The sequence below is a fragment of the Herpailurus yagouaroundi genome, unplaced genomic scaffold (assembly GCF_014898765.1).
Source record: "Herpailurus yagouaroundi ecotype Mexico unplaced genomic scaffold, PumYag 163, whole genome shotgun sequence".
Classification (NCBI taxonomy): domain Eukaryota; kingdom Metazoa; phylum Chordata; class Mammalia; order Carnivora; family Felidae; genus Herpailurus; species Herpailurus yagouaroundi.
Window position 1 is genome coordinate 34,308,408 of NW_024412404.1, and position 11,219 is coordinate 34,319,626.

The 11,219-nt window shown below is 37.3% G+C and overlaps 1 protein-coding gene across 3 annotated transcripts in view; it reads right to left on the reverse strand.

Annotated features, from left to right (window-relative positions):
- The window catches only part of LOC121037015 (protein FRA10AC1), a 39,077-nt gene extending 29,377 nt beyond the window's left edge, over positions 1 to 9,700 (reverse strand). The window contains exons 1-8 of one of the 3 annotated variants that reach the window (XM_040485894.1): positions 9,681 to 9,700; positions 8,654 to 8,717; positions 6,839 to 6,915; positions 5,408 to 5,503; positions 5,236 to 5,281; positions 2,810 to 2,886; positions 1,447 to 1,530; positions 790 to 874 (exon numbers count right to left, since the gene is read on the reverse strand). In XM_040485894.1, coding sequence (XP_040341828.1) covers positions 790 to 874; positions 1,447 to 1,530; positions 2,810 to 2,886; positions 5,236 to 5,281; positions 5,408 to 5,503; positions 6,839 to 6,915 — 465 coding nt within the window. In that variant the 5' untranslated portion in view covers positions 8,654 to 8,717; positions 9,681 to 9,700. Of the gene's footprint in view, positions 1 to 789; positions 875 to 1,446; positions 1,531 to 2,809; positions 2,887 to 5,235; positions 5,282 to 5,407; positions 5,504 to 6,838; positions 6,916 to 8,653; positions 8,718 to 8,825; positions 8,981 to 9,680 lie in introns of those variants that run through there. The other 2 variants (XM_040485892.1, XM_040485893.1) reach the window with 2 other exon arrangements.
- Between the last annotated feature and the right edge of the window lie 1,519 nt (positions 9,701 to 11,219).

Genomic DNA, 11,219 nt, shown 5'->3' on the forward strand with positions numbered 1-11,219 from the left:
AAAAAAAAAATTAAACCAATCATGATTCTGAGATTTAATTATTTAAATGAAAAAGAAATTCGTATAATAAATAAATCTAAAACAACTTTTTAAATAGATTATCTTTCTTAATACAAATGCACACTAGCCAAAACATACAGATTTATGCAACATTCCCTTCCCCCCACCCCCCACCAACCCATTTCAAACTGATATCATCTGTTCCTGGGTCACCTTCTCTAGTTACAAATGTGAAATTTGAGATAGGAATAAAAATCACTTTAATATCAACTAGAGTAAGATGCAGTGAGAACAGAAATCTGCCATTACTAATTAGCACTGGTAAGATTTAATTCTACTAGAATAGACATTTATATAAAAGAAGATGTGCATCTGCCTCTTTACAGATGGTAATTTATTTGAAAAAAAAAAGTCTATCAATTTCAAACATCATCTGTGAGACAAGACATCATTCTGCAGTGTCAAATCATTCATTATAATCAGTAGAGGCTCTAGGCCAGAGTCAGGATGAAACAGGATCCAGTAGCCACTTGTGTTTAATCTTAGACTATTCATGCCTCAGTTCACAAAGCTTGACTAAGAGACCCTTGACTAAGAGACCCTTTGTAAATTTCATAGCTGTAGAGGTTAAACGGTCCAAATGACTCTTCATAGATGCAGGACTAATTCAACCTAGACTTGAATTAGCACCTTTAAAAGAATAATGTGGGGCATGATAATAACAATAATAATGATAGTAATAATACTGTACTTAAATAAGAACCTTCTATAAATACTTGGAAGGCATACCTTATTTTCTTTGTATCTACTGAGATCTGCTATGCAGTATTCCTTGAATAATTTATCATAGTATTTCTTTGCAAGTTTCTTCTCCCTAGATCCATAAAAAATATATAAATCTTTTGCATTTAGAAATTCAACCACAGTTTACTACTTGGAAGCAATGTCAATAAATAACACATATGATATAAATATTAATGTTTTAAAAGAGGCCTATTCCTTACATGTGCATAGAATACCTGAATATTAACTGTTTATAGTGGCTCTCTCAGGGAGGGCAACTGCAAGGCTGCCAGTCAGAGAAGGGGAGCCTTACTCCTCACTTTTTGTCTTTTGTTATGTTTGCATTTCAGGTATTACTTTTTCCCAAGATATTTTAAAAATAAGCACATTATGGAACAACAAACGATACACTAAAAATGTAATAAACTATATTTTCAAGGCAAAGTCAAGCAATGACAAGTCAGTAAAAACTGCTAAAAATTACCAAAAGAACCAAACCAAACATAATACTACTCCAAGGCATGTTTTTATGTCTTCCACTCAGAACTCCTCCACGCAGGGGCTGAATGACCTGGACAGGTGACAGGGTAAGAAAACAGGAAGCAAGCAGGAGAGACAGGACTAAAGCAGTTTATGTATTATGTGTTGGATGGCAAAAATTACCAATTCATGTCCATTTCATCCTCCTCATTCCATAGGAATCTATGATTTTCTCGTATAACATCCATGTCTGTCTTGTCATTTTCCCTGGAAAATAAAACTATTTCAATTTAATATAAACACAAAATTTGTCAAATTTAGGAGGTTAAACAGTTCTGTGAGATTTTTTAATAGCTGAGTATAAATACATGAAGATAAAGATAGTTTTATGTGTGAATATGTATATATGTACATAAACTTATAAAAATGATTTCAGTTTTTTCAAAAGACACTGATAAAGAGGGCTGCTACACAAACAAGTTAAATGAATAAGGCATTTATCCGTCTCTAGTACTGGTTTCAATTATACAAATGGTGCTAAATTACCAAAGATAGTTTGAGAAATCTAAATAAACACTAATTGGATAAGGAAAAATGAGTGAAAGTAAGTTTTAGAATCTAAAACATCAGTAACACCATGCCACAGAGATCAAATTTAAAAAATGGAAGAGTTTTCCATACCTCATTTTACTACAGCTTCCTAGAAAGACTGAGTAACGGCAGAACAGAAGAGAGGGGATGATATTTTTAAGATGCTAACAGTTTGGGGGTGTCTGGGTGGCTCAGTCAGTTAAGCATTCAATTCTTGATTTTGGCTCAGATCATGATCTCACGTTCGTGAGACTGAGCCCTGTGTTAGGCTCTGTGCTGACAGTGCAGAGCCTGCTTGGCATTCTTTCTCTCCTTTCTCTCTCTGCTCCTCCCCCACTCCCTCTCTCAAAATAAATAAATAAATAAACTTAAAAAAAAATGTGTTAACAGTTTGGGGGCAGAACAAGGGATTGTTGGGGAATACAGACTAAAGTGAGAGGGGAGATAAATTTGAGGTAGATGAGATAATACAAAGTTTTTTAGCGCTTTATCAAACTCAGAAAATTATTAAGTCAGAGAAAGAAAACACACACCATGAAGAGGCTCTGATAGAAGAGCCTCAACTACAGGGAGGAGTTGCTTTTTGTTTTTGTTTCTTTTCCTGTTTGCGCTACCTTTTAAAAAGCAATCCCAAACACTGAGGTCTAAAAAGTTAATGATCTCAAAAATCCTTACCAAAAAAAAAAAAAAATTACTGCATAATCAGGCATCGGAGTATTCCTCACATATCCTGTTACTGCTTGAGGCAGATCTGGCTCTGCAGGCTACCTGAGGCCTATTGCCAGATAATGGGCTTCATGATGAGCTACTTAGCCCAAAGTTACGGATAGCCTCTCCATTTCAGGATATGATGAGGAAACTGGAATGGAGAGCAGAATCAGAAGACACAGTAGCTGTGGGTCTTTAAAGACATCCATATCTTCCTCCCATTCTATGTAAACCTCATGACACTTACCCCAATCGTTTGAAGTCTTCTTTTTTGCCACCATAGTACAAAATATAGTCATTTACAAACTTTGTATGCCTTTGATACTGAAATGCAAAAAATTAAGGATTTTATTTGTTCAGGAGTTGTTCTGTGTCCATGACATACTAGTAAGTAGAGACAAACAGTATGAATCTACTTAGTTTTTTAAATATGTAAATACATACTATGTATGTTTATGAATTAAAAATATCTGAAAGGGTAAATATTAAACTGTTGAGTCAACACTGTAGCATAGAAGGACTTTCTACTGAATACTGTTTATATTGTTTTGAACATTTTTCAAGCATATACTACTCTTGTGATAAAATATTATCTCCAACTGGGAAGAAGGAAAACTTCTTGTTCCTATTGCTGAAATACATACAGCCTCACATCAATATTTATTTTAACAATACTATGAAAAATAAATTATAGTGTCCAAAATTAAAGATATGGAATACAATTTAACTCTTATCACTATAAGATCTAGTTATTCCAGTAATGACAAAGCCTCTAAAATAGAAGATACAACTTTTGTAATATTAAATCCTAACATTAAGCTTTCAAAAACAATGTTATTTTTTTATATTTATTTTAATATTTAAAGAATTCAGCCATGTTTATTTTTAACACAATATAACAAGATATATGACCGTTTTACTTGTTTTAAAAAGCTCAAAGGTATTTTCTCCAGAGCTGAATATGCAAATAAAATTAACCTCATTCATAATACTGTCTGACTACATCCTATTATATCAAAGATAAATAATGACCTAATTCATTACAATGTGTTCTGATAGAATATTGAATCAGAATATGATACTGGCAATAAAGCAGTTAACCTTCCAGAAAAGAAAAAAGAGAAAATCCAGACATCCAGAGATTTGGGTTTTCCAGCTTTTGGTCTATTTCAAATTTTTTCTGTAAATGGTCTCTTTGTCACCTGTAAACGTGTCTTTGTCACAACTGTTTGGCTCTGCCATTTTAGCATGAAAATAGGCACAGATAGCACCTCAATGAAAGAACACAGGTATGTGCCAATAAAACTTTATTTATAAAAACAGATGCTGAGTGGGACTTTGCTTCCAGGAAGATGGAGCAAAGTTGTACTTCTCCCTATTTTTCTCATTAAGAACAACTAAAAACCTTGGAAATTATATCTAAAACAAATATAAAAAGACCCTAAAAGTGAGGAGGAGAATCCATTAATAGCTAGGGAGTTCAAGACCCATGGTTTGACATGGCGGTAAGTTCCCCAGGTTTTCTTTTTGCCTCATGAACTCAGAATTGGAAGTGAAGAAGCTGGCAACCTGGAAATGTCAACAAGCACAGACAAGGAAAGTCCCAACAAAAGCCTGTTCTCTCTGAATAACCAAGAGAGAGGAAGCCTAACAAGACAGATAGCTTTAGACAACGCTTACTCTACTCCAGCCAAAAATTCTAGAAATAACTGTGGCCCTACCTCCACCAATGCCAGAAAAGGGACCTACACTTTCACTCTTACCAGGCTGTAACTAGATGCCCCAATACCCCCAAAAGAGTGGTGTCACCGAAGGCATAATAGATGCCGAAATGTTAAAGGAACAAGTGGCAGATGAGAATAAATCCATGGGAAAGGTGAGATATTGGATTAGAAGATAAGAGGAATAAATAAATCGGTGATAAGAGGATTTCTATAACTTATAGAAAAGGATTAGGAATGATAACAAAATGAAAGAGACGTCAATAGATAGGGGATGTACCTAATTGCCATGGTCTCCTCTTAATCCTGCCCGTAGTAATAAACATCCAGAAATACTTCAGGTCTTGCTTGACCTCTCTTTCATTCTCCCAATATTCCAAACAGTAGTATGGATGGATAGTGGTAGCAGTTAGTGTAATAAGCCACAGTCTTACCAAAAAGTTGAGGTGAGACATGACTATAATAGGGAAGCAAGAAAGAGCTTAAAGACAGCCCCAAGTCATGCCTAAGAGTTGAAGCAACTACAGGCCTGAGGACAGTCCACAGACAGATCTACCTTTAGACACATAAAGAACTTCCATAGCCAAGAACCAGGTAGTAAGAGAATAAGAGTCAAAATGAGATTAAAGATAAGAACAGTATTAAAATGAGAAATTTTGAGAGCCAGACAAAAACAGGTTGGAAAAATATTTGCAAGTTCATGGACTATTTTATAAACTTATTTATAGATCATTACTAATACGTCTTATTATTTTTGTCTCTAAATCTTTCTTATGTATCAATAAAAGAGAACTGTACTCAAAAGTATAAATGACAAGATTGCACATCAATAAACATTTACCTTTAAAAACATAATATAGGTCTATCTGACTTCACAAGATTTTATGAAATAGAAAAGTAGATTTAAAAATATTCTATTTGTTATAAAAATCTAGAAGTATAAAAAGGATACAGCATCCATAGCTATCAGATGAAACCTTCTATTTTTTGCTTCTTCCCTGTTAAGACAAATTTTAAGCAAATTCAAATTTCTATATTCTAATTAATACAATTAAATCCCCCAAGTCCCTGAGTTTACAAAAACATCTTAAAACAAAAAAGGACATTTACACTGAAGTACACACCTATCCAGCAATTCTGCGGCAACTTGTTTATGGGCCACCTTTCCATGTTTTTCTTTCTGAAATGGCTTTTTGAGCAGTACATCATCTTCAACTGTCCTGGTTTATGAAGAAGAAAAATTATTAAAAGAGTTCATTTTTCTTAAAGGGTGTTTCTTGTTTCTTTTTATTTTCCTAATTGGAACATGTTTTAAAATTTCAAGTCTAAACTTAAAAATGACTCACTGATCTTTAATGAGACATTTTAGGTCTCCTTAAATCACTTAATTAATATCTTAACTTTATTTAATACTTAGAAAATGGAGAAGGTGAAACAAACAAATGCATGGGTTCTGATGTTAGACCACCTACATTCGTGGATCCAAATTTGGGCTCTGTCATTCACTATCTTTTTTTTTTTCACCATCTTAATCTTAAATGAGATTAAGCTACTTAATCTCTTTGCGCCACAATTTTCCTGTTTGTAGAGATACTGATGCTTTTGGTAACCAATAATATAAAAAAGAATAAGGGTTGATTATAAATGATATAATAGACTATAGATGATCAGCCCTAGTTATAAAGATAGATATAACTGAAGAGTACAGACTATTCAGCTAGATTTGCTCAAGTTCTATACTTACAAAGTAATACTTTTAAGTGAAAAATCTTTAAAACATAAAGAACCATACAACATAATTTGTTATAATCATTTCTATTCGTTTGGTCACCCATGAATACTGAACCCAACAAAAATGTTCGGTTCCATTCACTATGCCTTACATATTGCTCTCGGTGTGAAATAGTAAAACAACTTTTATAAGTTTGGTTAATATAGATCAGTCAATCACTTCTAAGTTAACAGCTGAAATCAATTTCTAACCACTGAAAGCTGAAAACAATGCACCTAAACACAGCAATATCACCGGATGCAGAGTCCTCATAAAGCATAGGCTTTATTTGCTGACAGTTCTTGTCCCTTCCAATTCAATAAAAACTTCCATGAGCTCCTTCATTTAAACACTTAGTCTGCTCATTCACAAAACCATAAAACTGCACAGTCTCACCCTCCACATGAACTTCATTTTGAGGTCAAGTACTTGCAAAGGGACCTCCAACTAAGCCCGTACTTAGCTATGACATTCACAAGTAAAAAGACCTTAACAGTTGCATGAAAAATAGATGCAACAGAGAAATCTAAGTTTTGTTTGGTCTCCTTTTTCCCCCACCTCCACTTCCATAAATCTCTTCACAGCATAAACATCATTTTCTTATTTTTCACATAACTGTTCTCAAATTCTCGAGTCAATTCATTATAGTTTAATGAACAAAAATTCATTGAGTAGAGCATTGTTGTCTTCACATGTAAACATAATCCAGAAACTTTCAGTATTATTTATACGTCATCTCAACCTGGAAAGGATCTGAAACACAGATCAATAAAAAATTACTTACCTTTTTTTCCTTTTGTTAGATTCACCACAGTGTTCATCATCACTAAAATCAGAGTCATAGCCCCCATGACCATGCATCTGTAAAGAAGTATAAAGTCAGTTACCTAGAACCTAAATTGCTCATAGTTCAGGAAACAGTTCAAAAATAAGTTATCTTTAAAAGCTGTAGTAACTGTAAAGGATCATGGTGGGTATATCACTGTTCACCAGCCAACTAAAATTTTCATTCACTTTGAAGTAACAGACTTACCCTTCAGAAAATGAATCAATCAACATTTTCCACCTTAATTACTATTAAGCCAACCAGGGAAGCTACTCTTTGACCTCTTCACTGAAAACGAGGTTCTTTTTATAGAACCTGCCATGTGACTGCACACAAGATTCAGCGATGCTTCACCTTTGATTCAGTGTATTTATCACCAACTTTGTTCCAGACATTATGGTAGGTCCTTACCAAACACTGCTTCTAATTCCATAAATTAGGAACTATGATCTCCACTTTACAGATGAAGAAATCAAAGACAAAGTTAAGTAAATCAGTCACAGAGCAAATAAGTGGCTAAGCTGATCTACTTGACTCTTAAGCCCACGATTTCAACTACTCCAATTTGCCTTTACGGAATATGCTACCACTGATTATTATATTCCATTAGACTTACTCTATTTGTGAAGAGTACACTATCAATTCATTAAAACTTGCCTTTTTACAACATATGTTGAGATTTCCTAGTTCCTTCAAAGTAAACAACCTTGCCCTTTGGTCTAGTAAACTTTATTTTGTTCCAATTCATTTTTTAACTGAAATTCTTAGAAATCCAGGAAGATCTCAATTGTCACTCAGTTGTACTTGAAGAAGCCTCTGGTTTCAGCATTACACTGAATTTGGAACACACGTTAATGGGGAATCAGTGGATTATTTGACTTTTGAGGTCATACTCAATTCATATGGCTACAAGGAATTAGTCCAGGTCAAATGATATATCGAAATTTTTAAACTTTAATATTCACTATTACAAGTGCAGCAGGACAAAAAGGAAAGAACTCCCTAAACTTTACTGCACTGGACCTAAGACAAGATACCTTTCTAGTCCTGGCTACCTTGAATAAATTACTTTCTCTCTTTGGGCTTCATCTGCTAAATAAGGTGTCTACATCATGTAAACCTTAAATCTTACATATTTGTGAATTTTTATGATTCCATTTTCAAACTTAGGTGTGTGAGTGAAAACCTCTCTTCTCTGTCCCACAAAATTCTAAAGAGGAAGGTGCTAGCCAAGGTTGGAGGTAAAGGTTAGAAGGCCACAGTTCCAACTCTATCCTCCCTTAACATCTGTCATCACCTGGATCTCCCACCCTTTATCATGTCAACTCCTTGCTTCAGCTGTCTTACCACATCTCAGCAACTTCTCGCCCTTTATGTCCTCATTTTCCAAACATCTTGATGAGGGTCAACTATTGTGTGGAGCTTAGAGATGTATTTCTGGCATCAACCTACCAGAGTGCAAATCCTGGCTCTGAACTTTTCATGTCTCTTGTTCTGCATGTTCCTTAACCTCTCTGAGCCTCAGTTCCCTCTTTCCCCCTTCTATGAAACGAGGCTAATAAGAGCGCCGGTCTCCTATCTCATAGGACTGTACGTTAAATGTGGTACAGCATATAAAGAGTTTTAGAACAGAGTCTAATGTCATCTTGACCCCACAGCCCGCGACACCGCCTCCTACCGTTGCTCCCCCTCTCCCATTTTCCTCCCTCTGGCGGCTTCATCCATCCCATACTCATCTCAAATCAGTGGTTGCACTGAAAAGCTCTCACTCACTTCGGGTAACGAATCAAATGACAAGAGCCGAGAGAAATTCGAGACGGCAGACGCCGGGTGTTCTCTAGAACCAAAAAAAACACCAAAAGATAATCAACGAGTAGCATATGAGGAACAATTCTGGAGGTCCTTCTAGCCAGCCCCAAATACACTCAAGGCCCTTATCACACACCCCTTCGCTCCTCCCTGCTCTGCCAAGTACGCCCGCGGGAGTCGCTTCCCCTCTCCCGGTGGCTGCAGCGACTACGCACGGCCTGAGCGAGCCGCTGCAGGGCCAGTCCGGTTCGCCCCCGCCGCGCAGCCTCCCCTCAGCGAAGGCCGCCGCCGCCCGCTCCCCGCCTCTTTCTACGGGTCCCGATTGGGCGCCACTTCCGGTCCGGCTCGGCCGCGTGTCACACTTAAATGACACCGTCCTCGGGCGCGCCGACCTCGTGCTACAGCCAGAACAGCCCCGGGAAACAAAGGCAGCGGCAACCAGGGCCGGGAGAGTAGGCAAAGGCTATCTACTTTCTACAGTCGGAACCGTTAGTTTTTTTCCTCGGCCTCCTTCCCCTCGCGAGCGCAGCTTTTAATGTCGTGTGGTACTGCTCGCACTACGCCCACGCCCGTTTGAAAATATTTTGTTTTAGAAAAAAATCCTGCCTGTATATCCCCTGCCGTCCTCTTTCTAGTAACCTTAGTAACGCCTCCTCGGAGCATCCCCGCTGAAGCGTCTGTCTCCGATCTGCCTCTCCTCCTCCCTCCATAAAACAGTTCTCATAATTAAAACAAAAATAACTTTCCATCGTTTCACCACCCACACAATACATGCCATTCCAGTACTGGCGGCAGAGGAGCTCATGGAATATGGGAGCAAAGGAAGAACAGGGAATAGGGGAGATTTCACAGGGTCGCAGATTCTCCGCAACCACCTGGCACACGTGAAAAGGAATCTAAAATATTTCCTTTTCAAAAGAAGAAAAAGACAAAAACGTAGGCAGGAAAATTTAAATTATTTGAGCTCCACCAGGTTCTCCCTGTGTTTTACCTTTTCTACGTTATGATGCCCCATTCTGCTTTGCAGACCAGTTACTGGGTTCACGTCTTGTCTCCCTCCAGCTAACTGATTGATGCTTTTCATCTTTGCTTCCTCTTAGCACCCAACACAGTTCCTTGGAAATCACAAGCTCTAATTAAATATTTGTTGAATCGAACTGGCACGCCACTGACTTTTACAGCGGGCCCATTTTAGAGAAAACCTTGGCACTTAACATACATATCATTTTTACATCTTTTGCACTAAACAGAAGATAATGATATTCAAGGCCCCCTTCTATTCCTGAGAGTAAATTGTAGATCTTTTTTTACTCAATGCAGTGAATGTGATCTCAAAAATCTGTAAGTTAAATTACTGTAAATTCGATTATCTCAAAATACAGATTATACCGCAATAAAAACATTTATTCAAAAAATGTAAAGCAATAGGTAGCCTCACAATTTAACATTATACTATATTGAGTTACTTTGTCAAGCAGTTCCTTTTTTAGTAAATATCTAAAATCTATATTTAGTTCTTTTATTATTAAAACCAAGCACACCTGTACCTTATATTCAATTTACTTTCTACCGATATTTTTTTGTTTGTTTGTTTATTTATTTTTGGGACAGAGAGAGACAGAGCATGAACGGGGGAGGGGCAGAGAGAGAGGGAGACACAGAATCGGAAACAGGCTTCAGGCTCCGAGCCATCAGCCCAGAGCCTGACGCGGGGCTCGAACTCACGGACCGCGAGATCGTGACCTGGCTGAAGTCGGACGCTTAACCGACTGTGCCACCCAGGCGCCCCACTTTCTACCGATATTTGACATTTATTTTAATTTTTAATGTTTGTTCATTATGAGAGAGACAGAGAGAGAAAGAGAGAAAGAAAACAGGGGAGGGGCAAAAAGAGAGGGAGAGAGATCCCAAGCAGGCTCTGTGCTCTCAGCGCAGAGCCCCATGCAGGGCTCAAGCTAATGAACCTTGAGATCATGACCTGAGCCAAAACCAAAAGTCAGAGGCTCAGCCGACTGAGCCACCCAGGTGCCCCCCCCCCACCCCCCGCCCACAGTATTTGACATTTAATAGCATTTTTCAACTATTCTTGGTATGTTTTTGTACATTTTGTCTGTTGCTTTATTTTATTCTTAAAATAAGCCCCATTTTGCACCTGAGAAATAAAAGCACAGAACTTAAAGCCACAGACCTGGTGAAGGTCTAGAACTTGGAGTGCTTGTCTCTCCACAAGACTCAATTTTCTCTGTGTCTCTGTGTCTTTCTCTGTCAGTTTCTCTCTCTTTTTAACTCATTCATTGTGTGGGAAGTAGCTCCTGGTTCTAACATTTTAAGAATTTCAGATCTGTTGCTTCCAGACCATTCCGTCAAAGATTTGCATTTTTCCCTTTGAGGCAACAGCTATTGAAAGAGAAAAAATAGGAAATATATGTTAGGGATAGAACACATGATCTGAACTAAATACAATTTATACAGGATAGAAAACCTCCCTGAACAGAAAATCTCAAGTTTGCAATCACAGCTCAACAACTCT